The sequence below is a fragment of the Helianthus annuus genome, chromosome 8, assembly GCF_002127325.2.
Source record: "Helianthus annuus cultivar XRQ/B chromosome 8, HanXRQr2.0-SUNRISE, whole genome shotgun sequence".
Lineage (NCBI taxonomy): Eukaryota > Viridiplantae > Streptophyta > Magnoliopsida > Asterales > Asteraceae > Helianthus > Helianthus annuus.
In genome coordinates this window covers 90,578,507-90,596,042 of record NC_035440.2, presented here as the reverse complement: position 1 = coordinate 90,596,042, position 17,536 = coordinate 90,578,507, and the positions used below count along the sequence as shown (strand labels likewise).

Sequence of the window (17,536 nt, the reverse complement as noted above, 5' to 3'; positions counted from 1 at the left end):
AGGTCAGGCTCGTTAAGGCTTGGCTTATTTGACGTTTTTAACCAAGCTACAAGTAGCTCTCGAGCCTCTAGGTCTAGTTGTTGTTACCCAACTGTAACAGAAATGAAAACTTCGATTTTTCTTCATACCATTAACGGAAATCTAATGTATAAAGTATAAACCAACCACGATAACCAAAAAAAAAAAAAACAGTAAGAATCCAACAAACAAAGAATGAAAATCATGAATTTGTTCTTTCATTGATGGAGCCAAAACATAAAAATAAGATAAATATAGTCCCACAGTAACAAATCTCGAAAATTAACAAAACCAACACTAAAAAACATAAGCAAATATCACAATTAAGCAACAGCGTCTAAGAAAGCTCTTCCAGGCTGACGGTTGGCAAGAGGTCCATGGCATCCAAGAAGCTGAAACACGTATAAAAGTATGTCAGTCATCAACGATAACTATCAAGCGAACATAACAATTCAGACTGTACATACGAACATATGTGACAAATATTTTATTATTTGAGAACGGAAAAAATGCAAGATGTGAAAAAAGGACCCGACCCCGTTTAGACTAACCCAAACCCATAAATTCCATGTTATGATGCAAAGAATAATTGTTAGCCACCATGTAGATAAAGAAAAAGCTTATGTTTCCTGATATTAACCAAAAAAATACCTTGGCGTTAACACCGTCAGAAACGATGCGGTTTTCAGATTTCCATTGGATGTAGTCGGTACGGCTAAACTTGGTGAATCCCCTGAAATATCCACAAGATTAAAGTCAACTTATGCAAAAAACATGTGCAACGCATTTTATAAAAAACAAAAGGGTATGAAAAAACTATACCACTTCCTAGACACGATAATCTTTTGACGCCCAGGGAACTTGAACTTAGCACGACGCAAGGCCTCTTGAGCATGTGGGCTGTTGTTATCCTTGCAACGAACCGAAAGAAGAACCTGACCAATGCTTACACGAGCACAGACACCTTGTGGTTTCCCAAACGCACCCCTCATACCAGTTTGGAGCCTATCAGCTCCAGCACACGAAAGCATCTTGTTGATACGAAGCACGTGGAAAGGATGAACCCTAACCCTCAAATGGAAAGCATCCTTTCCTGCAAACTTGGTCATGTACTTGTTGCATGCGATACGTGCAGCTTCAAGTGCTTCACTTGAGACATTTTCTTTCTCCCAACTGACCAAATGAACGCAGAACGGGAACTCGTCGACTCCCTTCTTCTTCATGCCGACATCATAGATCCTGATCTTTGGGTCAGGAACACCACGGCAGTAGCGAGACTTTGGGTATGGTTTGTTCTTGATCTGGCGATAACATCTGGCAGGTCCTGAGTAATAAAAATTTGTAAACGTCAGCAAAGTGTCGCCATAACTTGCTAGCTAACTCACAAATAAATCTTCCATACAACTATCCAACCCATGTAACAATCAACATACACATTAATATGTACTTGTTCATTTGCATCCAATCCACATAAACTATAATTAAACATAATGCACATAAATATTAGCATTTTGGCATCAAACTATAGCATCATTGATCGAACCGCTTCCATAAGAATCATTGAATTACTAAAGGCAATTAAATAAATGAACAAAAAAACACTCATAAACCTAACATACCAATGCTCTAATCCACATACACATATACATGTAGATGATCATTTGCATCAAATCCACAAGAACAAAAAATAAGCATAAATGATCATCTATGTAAGAGTATTAAACCAATTGTATTTGGTAGCAAACCATTGAATCATTAAGCATACAACTTCCATAACTCCTAAGGGCTAGGAAACCTTATAAGCATGCTCATGTCACTATTACGAATTACAGTATCCATCAAAAACTATAATCATATCCCTAAACTAGTCCAAAAATTACAAAACAAGCAGCACATTAATGTCACAAACTGTATTGAAACATAAAAAAATTGCATAAAATTAGGTAATTAGAAAGACTAAGCATAAATCTCAAAAAAAATATACAAACTCAGCTAAGCATTAATGTAAAACATCTTAAAATTGAAACTTCAACTCTAAAATTTGTAAATCATCAAAATTATCACCGAAAGAACACACGGTCAACCTTCAAACAATCCAAACATTTCATTTCCTAAAGAGATGCCAAAAATAATCAACAAAATGAACAGATACAACGATAATTCAAACTATCAGATCATATAACGAAAACACATTCGAATTCATGTAATAGTAATCAAATCGTAACACAACGATACTTCACAGATCAACAAATCAACGACAAATCAGGGGATACGAAGGTCATATATCAAAGGTTAACATAACATTAGGAATGAAGAAAACTTACTTCTACCCATGGCTAATTTGTTGTTCGATTGATGATGCGGCTGTGTGAAAATTGTGTGAAGAACCCTAATTAGGTTAGGAAGAAATGGGGATTATATAGCAGTCGGTCTGGTGGGCTTTGTGGGCTTACGTAAGGGGGTGCGTCAGTTGCGTGTTGGACTTGGGCCGCTGTTGGGTTTCTAGACGCGTTATTCAATTCGGCTGACTTTTGGATCGGCTGGTCCAGGGATAGTTTTGTCATTTCGTATTCGTTGAGTGTAAATGTAAAATGCTACTCACAAATTATTTTATATTAATTGAACTAGGTTAGAACCTTGTGTATTATGCGGGTTGTATAAACGTAATTTTATATAATAAATAATAAAAAATATGTTTAAAAAATTAGTGTATTACACGTGTTGAATAAAATATAAGGGTAAGGTTATTGTAAAAAGGGTTAAAAGTGTGAGAAAGATGAGAAATATTGTGGAGATGACATGTGTCTTAAATCTAAATTAATTCAAAAGGGTAAACAAGTAATTTTATCATTAATTCAATTAACTAAAAACTTCCCATAACCGTCACCTTAATTATAGAAACTGGATTTTTTTTAAAAGATCTCTATAAACACCATTCAGCAAGTATATAACACCATTAAATAAGTATATAACACCATTCAGTAAGTATATAACACCATTCAACACATATATAACACCATTCAACACATATATAACACCATTCAATAAAGTATATAACACCATACAATAAAGTATATAACACCATTTAGCATATATATAACACCATTCAATAATCATTACATCTCTGTATCATCTTCTCCACTTCTGGCACCACCACTGTCGCCCCGCCGCCGCTGTCGTGTAGAGGTGGCCAACCACCCGACACCACCTTGCTGGATGTATTTTAGTCGCTCGTACCAAACCACCAGAAACCACCTTGCCGGAACCCCTACACCTTCGGACACCCAAACCACCGCCGGAACAACCTTGCGCTAACCGCTGCACCGCCGGAGATGATGAATTGGTGCTGCTGGAACCGCTGCTCCACTGCGATGTAGAAAGAGAGATCAAAATTGTAGAGAGAGAGATCATCTGGTTGCGATGTAGAGAGAGAGATCGAAATTGTAGGGATTTTGATTTACAGTTTCCTATTTTGAATGGATATAAAGACTTTATTACCCCTATAATTTTCAATTCAGTCCAAAAAAATAAAACAAATTTTACAATTTGGTCCCTATTAATCTCAACCATTAGATCTAATGGTGTAGATTCTTTCTTACCCTTCTCACACTTTTGGTCTTTTTTACAGGAACATTTATCTAAAATATAAGGTTATATACTTTGATGTATTATTTACTTATTATAACATTTTACTTTGTTTATTTATTTATTTATTATTAGGTTAAAAACACATGTATTACATGGGGTTGGATCATGTTTTTATAGCGATGCATCTAAAAACACTTATAATTTGATAGAAACATATGCCTCGGACCTAGAATAATTATTTCATCATCATACTCAGTAAATCCCATCAATAGCAAAGTTAATGTAGTGTCTGAGGAGGGTAAGATGGAGACAACCTTACCTAGAATAATTATTTAATTATAGTAAAAAACAATAATACAATTACTAAGTATATATCAATATCCACCACTTGTGGCCTAGTGGTAGGGAGGCTTGTGTTCTCCAATGAAGAACCAAGTTCAATCCTCACTTGTGTTACTTTGGTGGATTAGACAATAATAGATAGAGCCTAGCCTCCTTGCAGAGGTGTCAAGTTCTGTTTTGAGCTCACCCGAGGTTTAGTCCCACTGTGTGTTACGTTGGAGAGTGTTCAACTCTTGTGGTGATACAACGTTCGTCATGTAGCAGCCAGCAGTATGGTTTCCCGGGGGAACGCCCAAGCCAAACTCTGAAGGCAACGTGCTTAAGACGACATAGTCTGGCCGGAGTGGAGCAACGTGGCTCTTCAATTTGGAGAGTGCGGTAACCTAATTCAAGAAAGTCGTCGTTGAAAAAAAACTATATATCAAGCGGGAACCTTTGATTCCTAATTTACCATAATCTCAATCATCGAACTCCAAAGTATATATATCTACTCATAATACCCGGGATATAACTTTATGATTATATAAAAAACAAACGTTTATCCTTATCTATTTTTATTATTTATAGAAAAACAAATATTTATTTTTATCTAAGTTTTTTATTTAAATTATTATTATTATTATTATTATTATTATTATTATTATTATTATTGTTGTTGTTGTTGTTGTTGTTATTACTTATTATTATTATTATTATTATTATTATTATTATTATTATTTAATATGAGAGATAAATAGGAAAATAGTGTGAGAAAGCATCAGAAAATGACGCGTGTCCAAAAAAGATTTTCATTTATTAGAATAGGAAGATTCAAAATGTATCACCGACAATTTGATATATTTTATTGTAACATGTATCTTTTAAATTAGACTCCGGTACAGATGGGTTTTAATATATAAACTGGTTTAACGTGAGAAATGAAGGAGATATATATTTTTTATTTTTTTCCCATGTGATTAGCACGTATTTTAGTCCTAGAATCTAAAAAAATTATGATTTTACACTAGTAGAGTTATTGTGTAATTACTCTACAAAAATTACATAATTACTCTACTAGTGTAAAATCACGATTTTTGGACCGAATTGCCCTTCTCGTTAACAGAAAAAATGGATGAAGTTAACACAATGGACTAAAATGGGAACGGTGAAACCTTTTTGAACCCACATGTGAAAAATGAAACATTTGGACTAAATTGGCAAAATGGCTCAAACCACATGTACTAAAATGACATTAAACTCTTAAAATTTAAAAGCATCAAAACCATTTGCATTTTCTGGTGGGCTCGATTTTTGGCTCCTGCCTTCGGACATGGGCGTAGCTTTGTGGGGGTCAGGGGGTGCCTCGGCCCCGGCTGATGTTTCACTCAGTTGCGTAAATTTTCCGGTATTCTGTCGTAAAATTATATATATGTTGAGTCCGGCCCTCACGAATCATTTTACCTAAAAATTCCCAACTCCCACCAATTTTCTTGTCAAATAATTTTATACGTGCTGTCGAATTGGGTTATAAATAATTAAATATATGTTGAGCCCCCACGAATCATTTTACCTAAAAATTCCCAACTCCCACCAATTTTCTTGTCAAAAGATTTTATACGCGCTGTCGAATTGGGTTATAAATAATTAAATATTTTAGGTCTGTGTTTGTTAAACACGTATAGTTTTTTTATACGTAAGAACGGTCCTTGACTGAATGAACAATAATTAGATATTTAGAGCTATTATTGTTTGAACCTACCCGAAAAACGAATCATAATATGTTGAAGCACCCTCATTCCCTTACCTACATTGCTATCACTTGCAAATCAGTCTCTTAATCGTTTGGATCAGTAAGAATACATTATCAATTATCTTTTCTTAAGTAATCACTTATCAGATACATAGAACCTTTTATATTTTGCAAATTGGATGCATTAAAACTATAATAATATAATGGGATAACTTTGCTAAATAGTAATCAAGTTTCAGGAGTATTTCAATCAGGTCACTCATAATTTTTTTTGTTTCAATTAGGTCATTAAAGTTTAGTTTGATGTTCTAATTCTAGACAATTTACCTATTTTAAAGGTCATTCATCCTACATGTCTATCCTACATGACATGTATTTAGTTTTTTTTTTTTTTTTTTATAAAAAAAAAGTATTTTGACATGACTTAGAAATGGTAACATGGATTAGAAAATTGCAAAAAAAAATAATTAATAATATTTCACATAATGGTAACCAAGTTTTAAGAGTATTTCAATCAGGTCACTCAATAAAAAATGTGTTCTAATTAACTCATTGAAATTTATTTTATATGCTAATTCTATATAATTAACCTGAATAGGAGGTAAACTATCCTAAATGGCATTTTTTTATTAAACATGTTTACATAATTTAATTAATAAAAGAGATAAATCAAATCAAAAATCACATATTAATCAAAGAGAATCAAATCCAAAAACAAATACACATCATCGTTTGATTCATTCATATTTACTGTATTGTTTGGTGATCACCATCAAAGTAAACTTCATATTTGTTAATGATGTTGAGCCTTTTTTTTCCCAGACAAACATAATTTAGTTCTTCATAGATATAAAATTTAATTTTTTTATTACTAAAATTGGATTATGTGTAAGCAGGTTTAGATCTAAATATGACTAATTCCATGGTTTAGGATTTTAATAAATTTTCACAATTTTAATAGTTTTTTGTAATATTAATTATTTTTTTTGCAATTTTCTAATCCATGTTAGCATTTCTAAGTCATGTCAAAATACTTTTTTTTATATAAAAAAAAAACTAAATACATGTCATGTAGGATAGACATGTAGGATGAATGACCTTTAATTTAGGTCAATTATCTAGAATTGGAACATCAAACTAAACTTTAATGACCTAATTGAAACAAAAAAAAATTATGAGTGACCTGATTGAAACACTCCTGAAACTTGATTACTATTTAGCAAAGTTATCCCTTCTTAAAACACTAATCTCGTATCTCGGAACAGTTGAACTTTGTGTGAAAATTTAAATGGATCTGTATACTAACAATCTAAGGTGGTGTTTGTTTTTTCAGATGCAAAAGGTCTGCAGTCTGCGGACCACATCTGCAAAAGTCTGCACAAGAAGAGGTGGACCAAATGTCTGCAGAGTGTAATAAAAAGAGTGTTTGATTATCTCACCTTTTTACCCACATCTGCAAACTTTTTCTTCCCTTTTATCTTCAACAATTTCAGCCATAACCCAAATCAGAAGTGGGAAACATCGATTGAATTGATGACAAAAAAGTAAAAATTTAAACTGACCGATCTTCACTCCAACAATGACCACCTGCAGCCATTCGAGCTTCAAGAGGTAATTGTAGATTTTGGAAACAAACGGTCTCTCTCTAAAAGTAATCAAATTTCACCAATACCAAATCAACCAATTTTGACTCAAAACAGTAAAAGCTTGAAACTTTATCACAATAGATCTGAGCCCATATGGATCCGATCCCAAATGGAATCTATAATCCCTAAAAATAATCTAAAATAATGAGATTTAATTATGAGATCAAGAAATGAAAAGGGTATATACCTCTGGTTTAGACAAGGGTTTGCACTGTATGAGCTGGGAGATATATTCATCAACATTGTGATTCACCCCCTACATAACTGGATTCGAGCTCATTTGTATAGATTGATTTGAAACATGTAACGAATGAGCGAGTGGAGAAGACGACAGTGGGAGAGAAAATGAGAGAGAGAGAGAGCCTGTCGTTATTTCATTGGATCGCCTCTGGTTATTGTGGGGTTGGAAGAGGTGGGAAGACATTGAACCATGTCTGCGTGGGGAAGAGGACGCGTAGAGGTTTGAAGACATTTTTTAATGAAATGTCTTCTTAAAAACAAACAGTCTGCAGAGCTAAACGTCTGCGCGTGGTCTGCGCGGCGAAGACATAAGAGGTCAAAAGAGGTTTTTCTGAAAAAACAAACACCCCCTAAGTGAATTGTTTAGAACTTAAAATGTTTAAAGCTTAACGGTGTTAGTGATTTGTCTCATAATCTGATATGATCCTCTTACACAATCTCACAAAAATATTGTATGTAAATATTTCTTTACTGCATTTTCATTAAAATCAAAAATTCAAAAAGATTTTTGGTGTGTTTTAGCATAAAATTTTGAAAAATTCAAAAATATTTTCGATAACTGTTGATTGACAAGCTGATTTTCAAAATTCCAAGTGCTAAACATGATAAACATTTCGTGAGGGGGAGTCTGTGTATAATGAGAAAAGATTTTGAATGTTTTGCCTACAATTGGTCATCAGAAGCTTTTAAGTGTTAAATCATTCTATTTCTACAAGTGGTTTCTCAGAGATTAAAATTGTAAAATCATTTCTTGGTTGATTGGTTTCATGTAAGTGGTATATAAATTTGTCAAAATTTTTAAATTTGTGAAATTTATTGTGACGTAGAGATTGTGCAGGTTAGCCAGGTTTTGATACCTGAAGAAAAAGCCAGGTTTCGATACATTCAAGGGGAGTTTGAAGATTGTAGAGCCAAGTTCAGATCCTGACGTTCACGCAAGCTGATAGTGCTGATCAACTTAAGGAATCAAGAGATCTGATCAAGAGAATTAGAGTGAGTTAAGAGCCAGGTCGAGATCCTGTAGATGAAAAGAAGACAGAGTTTGAGGATGCTTTACATTGTTAGACACTTTGGAAGAGTTCGAGAAGACTGATAAAGACTGAAGATTGAAGACTCGACACCAAAGACTTCGTCAACATCCGAGGGGGAGTCTGTTGGTGCATACGTCTGTAGACTTCGTCTTGTATCGAGTCTTGTATTGTAATAGATAGATCAGGGCACGTTATACTAGAAAAATGTCAAAGGTGAGTTTGGAGGGTATTTCGCACGAAATAGTGATTACGTGTGAAATTGATTTCGCATGGTTCATTTCGTGCGAAATCACCTCACCTATATATATGTGTTGTGCCTTGTCATTTGTAACTTTCTGGTTTCAGTGCCGAACTGCTGCCGAAGTGTCTACTCACTGTAATTTTTTGTCAAATCAATCAAAAAGACAGTTTAAAGTGAATTGCAAGCTTTTTCGAACTCGATACGTTAGCTTCCGCCTCTCGTATTAAGAATAACACCTCTGAACGACTCGTTTCGGGTCTGAAAACGATCCTACAAATACTAGCACTTATCATTTGCGAGACCAGCTTAACAAACCTTCTGATCTGATTTTCAATGGTTTCACCGTAGATGTGGTTGAAGGAGCTAAATTGTTGATTCAACATGTTCACTCGAGTAGCCTTCATGTCAGTATTTCCTTCATATAATTTTGTAGCTCATTCCACACTTCCTAAGCATTTGTACAATTCCTAACATCAATGGAGATGTATGGACCAAGTGCCATAGTGAGAATTGCCATGGCCTTATCATCATCTTCTTGAATTTTCTTATCCTCTTTCGTAAACAAGTTCTTGGGTTTTGGAACTTGAGTTACCAGATCTGCTTCAGTAACGTACATTATGACTCGAGGTCCATCTCTAACACTCCTCTAAACACCCGGTTCCTTCGCTTTACAATACTGTTCGAACCGAAACTTCCATTCATAATAATTGTCCCCAGACAGTAGCCTGGGAACCTTGGTAGAAGTACCAATGATGTGGTCTAGTTCTTGGTGAAGAGCTAAAGTTTGAGACTGAATGGCAACCAAGGTGGCGTTGGTAAGGTCCGTAGCAGTCATCAGTCCGTTTGTGTTCATCATTTTTAAATTTATTAAATAATAAAATTTAGATATATTTAAAAAATGTGAACAATCGTGAAATCAGTTCAATTCGAAACCCCAATTCGGAACAGTAGTATTCTCGAAACAGTAGCCCTTTTCGAAAACTTGAGCAGCAATTCGAAACAGTGTATTCGAAGACTCTTTTCGAAACAGTGGCAATCCGAAATGTTTTATTTGAAACAGTGGCAATCCGAAATGTTTTATCCGAAACAGTGGCAATCCGAAATGTTTTATCCGAAACAGTGGCAATCCGAAACTATCCGAAATAATGTCACTCGAAAAACTATCTGAAATAGCGTGTCCGAAATGCTGAATTCGAAACAGTGTATCTGAAATGCTTTATTCGAAACCTGCAAAATCCAAAACTGTCAGGAAAAAACTTCCGAATAATCCGGGATTCTAATATATCCTAAAACTATTGAAGATATCCTCAAATCTGATAAGTTTGGTAACCGAAATCCTGAAAAATCTGGTAACAAACTTTCCAAGATTTCCAAGCAATCCTTTTTCGAATTCTTCAAGGATTATCCGAAACACAAGCAGCTTCAAGGCAATCTTCAAGCAATCTTCAAATGAATTATCCGAAAACCCTTGCAGTTTATCCAAAATCTTTGCAATATATCCGAAACCCTTTGCAGTTTATCTGAAAGCAGTAGCAGACTATCCGAAAAATCTTGTTCTTCAAAGCAGTCTTCAAAAAACCAGTAACCCAACACTTTCGTAATCAACCAGAATCAGTGTGGTATCAATCTGAGCCTAGAAGCATGTTCAACAGGCTCTTATACTAATTGTAAGCCCCGCAATCGGATCAAACAAAGATATCACAACTAGTTTGATTGGTGGCGGAATTACACAGTCAAACTTGATTCAATAATAAGCGAAAGAAATAAGATGAGACATAATGATTAACCAAAAGCTTAACATGAATACAATTGTAATTATCTGATACAAGTTCTTGCAGAAACACTTAGGGTCAGTAACCTAAACCTGAATGACTAAACAAGTATCTATAAGGGAGTTTAAGCCCACAACTCCCCCTAAACCTAAGCCCACATCGCCTCACCAAGCCCACTTCATAAGCCCAAAACAATTAACTAACATCTAGCCCAAATACTAATTAATTACTAATGTATAGACCTTTAAGGGCCCAACACAGAATTATTAAGATATAAATGAAGAAGATGAAGATGGGTCGATGCTAATGGGTTTTTTTTTTTAAATTTGTAAAGGGGTTTACTAGTGGGTAGATGAATTGACATAAAAACCCCTCATGTGAGGGGCACTTGACTAGATACTAACCAAGTAAATGGATAAAGGTAGTGTTAGGGGTTAAAAGAGTTAGAAAACATGATGTTACGGTCTCAGATGTCAAAAGATTCTTTTTAGGTTGAGTGAGTTAAAATGAAATAAACACATGAGCCAAAATCGAAATTTACTCTTCGTTAAAAAAGTAAATATAACTATGTTAATTAAGGGGTCAAATATTAAACTTGTTAAAGATGCAAAAGTGTCAATAAAAATTATCCAATAAAAGACAAAAATGATACTATTGTTAAGCACCCACAAATGTTGTTATAATAGTGCTTTTTATAATTTTTTGAATAGAGGGGTATTTTTTTTTTTTTACTAAAAACCTAACGATAGGTTTGATCGGTTTATTGAGGGCGAGCCCAGTTGAAACGAAAATAAATCACTAGTACTGTTTTAGAAAATTTTAAATAATGAACTCTAATAGTTACTTTTACGCAAAACAAAACCATATAAACGGAAAAAGTAATTAACTCAATATTAGATGAATTGTTCTTTAAAAATGCATTTCAAAGTTACCCATGTTTAGAAAAAATTGTGCTTTATGTTTGAGTAAATTACGTTTTTGGCTCTTGTGGTTATATTAATTTTACTATATTAGCCTAAAATAAGATTTTTTTAACATATCTGCCCTCATGGTCTCTATAACTAACTATTTTGGCCCCTGAATCCAACTCAACCCCAAACACTGGTTAATCATTAGACACATTACATGCAGATGATGGTATAATGGTAATTTTCCTCCCCTTTTATTAATTTTAGAAAGAAACCAAGATCTTAAACAAAACATCATCATCTGCATCTCTTTCCTTCCCCTCTTCACTTTCTTAAAACCCTAACCCCAACTTCCTATTTTTTTCTACACCCCACACCCCACGAATCTCCTTCCTTCTGTACCGTCGCACCCCCTTGTTCGCTCTCCCTTCGACGACTCTTCCGGCGAAACAAGCAACGGACTCCGGTGACGAATCAGGCCGGGTCAAGCCGTTTTTCTGGCTGCACCACTGTTACACACACACCTTGAAGGTTTTAGAGAGAGAGAGAAAGAGAGCTGTAAAGAGAGATGGAAGAACAAATGAAGAAAATTGAGGGGCACGGAACACCTATCGGTAATATTGAAAGATAGGTTTTGACTCTCATAAACAAGAACATTAACCGATGCAGCCAGCCAATGTCAAGAACGATGAACAATAGCTTAAAGAATTCTTGAATTCAAAATTCAATTTCATCTTCCTCGGATATCAAATTCCAATTCTGTCAATAATTCATCAAACCAAACACCCTCTTAGTTTTTTTTTCTAAACAGAAAGACATACATTGAAAAAGCATAAAACTTGGATTTCCTAATTTCAACTTTGTGAAACATTCAAATCACAGAATTTAACTATTTATTTATAGTCAACCTTTGGTTTTTGCTCACTTGGATTAATCCTGTTCTATAACTACTGAAATATGTGATTTTAAGCTGATTAAAGCATGAATCGAATCTAATTTACATACTAAGCCAAAATCATGATGCAATTAAGAATGTAGAGAGAGAGAAGATGAAGGAGGGGGTGGGTGGAGTAGGGAGAGAGTGAGTTTCTGTGTGTGTGAATGGTGTTTGATGTGATATGGATGAAAATAGGGAGGGGCAATTACCAATTTACCTATCATGTGTATGTCATGTGACTAATAATTAATCAGGGTTTGGGGTGGAGTTAGACTCAGAGGCCAAAATAGTTAGTTATAGAGACCATGGGGGCACATATGTTAAAAAATCTTATTTTGTGCTAATATAGTATAAAACTGATATAACCACAGGGGGCCAAAAACGTAATTTACTCCTTTATGTTTAGAAAAAAAAAGTGTGTTTTAAACATATAACCATATACCTGAAGTCGTGAAGGGATATCATTTTATAAATAACAGGTTTAAAGATTTATTCAACGATCCATACAACAAGCAACATAATGATAAAAGTGAAGAAAATAATACATGCAGTAAACCATTAATTAAGTTGGCAAAATGAAAGCAACTCTTTGTCATTTTGAAATATTTCCATGTCTTGGTTTTCCAAAAACACATGCGCTTGGATGCCATCACCGTTTGGAGTATCCATAAGCACAAACACATTCATATATGATGATCTAAATGTAATTACTGTAGCCATGGGCTTTCCCCACCCGAAATCGACTTTGTTAAAGGGGTACCCGCATAAGCTGCTGCATACATATGATCTCTTAAACAACGTTTCTAAATCTTGATCATTTCCCAGTATTGACTGTGCCAGTTTATAGTTTTCAGTTGCCTGTTGCACGCTTTGAACTCCTTCTAATTGCAATTTCTGTTTCTTTATCTCACTAACCAACATACTTAACGATGCTTCACTTGTATGTGTAGTTGGTACCAAAATAAGTGACCCAATATTTCCCACGGTTGTTTGGGGCAGCTTCTCGGCTAATCTGCTACGTGTATTCACCGGAAGAAACAAATAAGATGACTTAAAGCAACCAGAATTTGTTGTAGCCGCTGCTAGTGCGGTTTTGTAAAGTAGAGAAGTTAGTACTTCAACCCGAGTAGGGTTGTCGTTTATAGAGGAGGCGACAACCTTCTTAAGATCACTTAACTTTGAGTTAGGAAACACGAACTTTCTCATGACACGAGTACTGCCTACCGCATTCATAACAGGAGCTTCTGACAGAAGAGAGTTGGTTCTTGGGACATGAATGAAATGCGGGTTCAGAGGCAGTACCTCTTTATGGTCAGTCTACGGAAGCCCAATGATTAACGAAGGAACCAAGAGTGCAACCGTCACCAACGAGGTGTGACATAGAGACTGCAAGCCCGACTCCACCACACGCGAAGTGATTGAGTTGAACCCCCACAAGATTTGTATTACGAGGGGACTTGTAGCCCACCATATCATCTGGAAATAGATTGTCGATATTTCCATCTTGCGCGCTACTAAGCTGGAATTCATCAAGTTTGCTATTGTTTTGGGCTTCAAGAAACACGACTCCCTCATCGTTACAGTCCACGTAAGGTGTCGTGTGTGTGGGTAACCTGCCAGCAAAGTGATAGTATTTTGTCAGGCTCTGTGACAAAGAGTTCTTAAGCACCGTGGCTTTCTCTTGGGAAGTTAAACTGCAACCGTCATTGTTTGGGTATACCAGAAGCAGTGGTAGGTATATTTTCCCGACGGATACATCGATATCAGAAAGATTATAAGTGTTGAGATGAGAAGGGGTTGGATTTGCGGGTTTAATTATATCTCGACAAATAATGGGTTGAGATTGTATGGGCTTCCCTATCATCTCCATATTGTTTGTTTATTCACCTATGTGTAGTAACTGTTCCTAGATCATATGTATATATATAAGGGGAGGCGGGGTGGAAGCCAATATCCCCGTGATAAAATGAAGTCCATGCGTGATAAATGCAAAGATAACACCGCCACCAACATTGTTTAACGCGTGAATCAATATTTGCGTGATAAAATCCATGCGTGATAAATGGAAGGATGTGACGGGGTGTGAGGGTTTATTGTTGGGTGTTGTGAATGATGACCATTTCCACTAAAAAGGTTGTGAGTGATGGAATAATGGTTGATGATATGACCGAACTTGATTGGATGTTATGAGTGATGAGTGAGTTATGAGTGATCACCACCCTCTCCCTATAAGGATGAGTTCCACAGCACGTGCCTACCTCAGCTCAATTTTGCTCTCTTACAAAATCCATTGTTTATTGTATAATTAACATATACGACAGATTGCGAATCATATTACAGATCGTAGATAACTTTTTAATTGATCATTGACTTGGTTCGTCTGAGAAACGTGGTATACATATAAAAACAATTCAAAGCCAACTTATTAAGCACCACATCTAATCATTAAGAACTTTTGAGTAAATTACACGGATAGTCCTTGTAATTTAGCCAAATCTTGGATGTTGTCTCCAGGTTTTTTTTTCTTTATTTTTTTTTGTGTTTAATTAGTCTCCATGCTTGTTATTTTCTTTAAATGTTGGCCCAAATGCCTACAAGGGTTACTATTTGAGGTTTAAAATCACCGGTGATTGACACACCAGGGTAGATTTATCAATTAATTTTTCCTTAGGATGGGAAGATTAGTCACGTTAATTTGGTTCATCCTGATGTCTTTCCTCCTCAAGAGTTATATGCTATGCTCTGGAAAATAGACTACAATGATGGTGGTATCACTAATTGTCATTATAAGTGTTGGAAAAATAGGTGAAAATAACATTTTTCACAAATATAGGAAAATGATTTTTTCCTATTTTGGACTAGAAATAAATATAATAAAATGAGCGGGTTTTATGTATTTATTTGTGGGTTTATGTTCTATGTTGCAAGAGCTTCGCAACGAACTAAACCACGTCCAAAACGGAGCTAAGATGAATGAGATATCGATGCTCAAAGTTTGGTGTTTGGAACATTCGATGCTGAAACTAAAGGGAAAGTAGCACCTTGTCCCACATAGGAGGAGAGATGGAACTTAAATAGGTATTTAAGGTGGAACTCTCCATCCTTATTGTTTCATGGAAGCACACACTAGTGTCCTCGCGAAGGGTGCGGAGCTGTATAAATACAGCTCCATACCCACTGCAGAGAATGACCTGCAACACAACTGCAATCTCAACTTTCTCTCTAGAATTTTCTGATCCTTTACGTGCAGCTTTCAAGGTAACCTTCGGGTTGTAGGCGAACTCCGGCAGTACTACTGCTCCGGCTGTTGTACCATGGGAAACAGAACGAGTACTCTTGGGAGACTCGGAATTTGTTTTAAGGGAAGCGTGTGTACACGTGACTCTGCTTCTACCCCTTTCTTGTATTTTGGTTTATTTCAGTTGTAATATGTATTGTAATTCTGCTTTCTTTATTTCTTTGTATTGTAATCAGTAATAAATTTGTTTTATTTTATTAAATTACGCGAACGGTTCCTACAATAAGTCCCTCCATAATGGGACCTGATATGGCGCTGGAGACAGGCATAGCTCCCGGCGACACCATTACAGACGGGGCTATGGGGATTAAATTTTGATTCTCCGTGACAAATATCACGCCATGCCCCTTCCTGCCCCACTCACACACACATGTTTACATACATATGTATGTATAATTTTTTTTTTGAATGGCAAGGTGTCACAATTTTTTAGGTGCGAGACACCCCACACCCCCCCTCATTAGGGAGGCCCGTCGCCCCTCTCCGGCCAGACGTGAGTGTCTTAACCGTGCCCCAGCTGGCATCAGAAAGTGACCGGTGTCTAGGGAAAAAGACTCCACAGGTACCTCACCCTGGATCAGGGCTTGACGAGTTGAAAGCCGCTACAAAGGGGAATAAACCGCCTCAAGTGGGGATCAAACTCGGGTACCATGGGTAAAAACCCGGGTGCATCAACCAGTTGGACTGGCATCATTTGCATATGTATGTATAGTTGAAGGGGCTATACAACCCCCTTACCACTACACCGTCTTATGATATAACCACCATAAAACCCACTTTTGTATTTTTTTTTTTGCCCTTTGTCACATAAACCAAAAAAAAAACCTTTATAAGGCTTCATACTTACTTCATAAACACCCACTTTTCTAAAATAACAAACCCTTAACTCAAACTCCATATTATCACTTAGTTTTACAAAGGGAATATTTCACATAATGATAACCAAATTTTAAGAGTGTTTCAATCAGGTCACTCAATAAAAAAATATGTTCTAATTAACTCATTGAAATTTATTTTATGTGCTAATTCTATATAATTAACCTGAATAGCAGGTAAACTATCCTAAATGGCATTTTTTTTATTAAACATGTTTACATAATTTAATTAATAAAAGAGATAAATCAAATAAAAAATCACATATTAATCAAAGAGAATCAAATCCAAAAACAAATACACATCATCGTTTGATTCATTCATATTTACTGTATTGTTTGGTGACCACCATCAAAGTAAACTTCATATTTGTTAATGATGTTGAGCTTTTTTTTTTTTTTTTTTTTCAGACAAACATTGAATTTAGTTCTTCATAGATATAAAATTTAATTTTTTTTATTACTAAAATTGGATTATGTGTAAGCAGGTTTAGATCTAAATATGACTAATTCCATGGTTTAGGATTTTAATAAATTTTCACAATTCCATGGGATTTTCATAATTAATATTACAAAAAACTATTAAAATTGTGAAAATCCTAAACCATGGAATTAGTCATATTTAGATCTAAACCTGCTTACACATAATCCAATTTTAATAATAAAAAAAATTAAATTTTATATCTATGAAGAACTAAATTCAATGTTTGTCTGAAAAAAAAAAGGCTCAACATCATTAACAAATATGAAGTTTACTTTGATGGTGGTCACCAAACAATACAGTGAATATGAATGAATCAAACGATGATGTGTATTTGTTTTTGGATTTGATTCTCTTTGATTAATATGTGATTTTTGATTTGATTTATCTCTTTTATTAATTAAATTATGTAAACATGTTTAATAAAAAAAAT

General features: G+C 35.1%; 3 protein-coding genes across 3 annotated transcripts; all 3 read right to left on the bottom strand.

Annotated features, from left to right (window-relative positions):
* Positions 1–212: 212 nt before the first annotated feature.
* On the bottom strand, positions 213–2,462 carry LOC110873410 (60S ribosomal protein L10). Its single transcript, XM_022122328.2, has 4 exons — positions 2,343–2,462; positions 841–1,342; positions 670–751; positions 213–410 (listed from the first exon to the last, which is right to left on the bottom strand). Exons 1-4 carry the CDS (start codon positions 2,350–2,352, stop codon positions 342–344), a joined length of 663 nt encoding a protein of 220 aa, XP_021978020.1. The 5' UTR covers positions 2,353–2,462; the 3' UTR covers positions 213–341.
* Positions 2,463–13,010: 10,548 nt separating this feature from the next.
* LOC110870337 (BAHD acyltransferase BIA1) lies at positions 13,011–13,685 on the bottom strand. The gene has a single exon (XM_022119524.1). It carries the CDS (start codon positions 13,683–13,685, stop codon positions 13,011–13,013), a length of 675 nt encoding a protein of 224 aa, XP_021975216.1.
* A 79-nt stretch (positions 13,686–13,764) lies between these two features.
* On the bottom strand, positions 13,765–14,322 carry LOC110870336 (tabersonine-19-hydroxy-O-acetyltransferase). Its single transcript, XM_022119523.1, has one exon. It carries the CDS (start codon positions 14,320–14,322, stop codon positions 13,765–13,767), a length of 558 nt encoding a protein of 185 aa, XP_021975215.1.
* Positions 14,323–17,536: the final 3,214 nt, after the last annotated feature.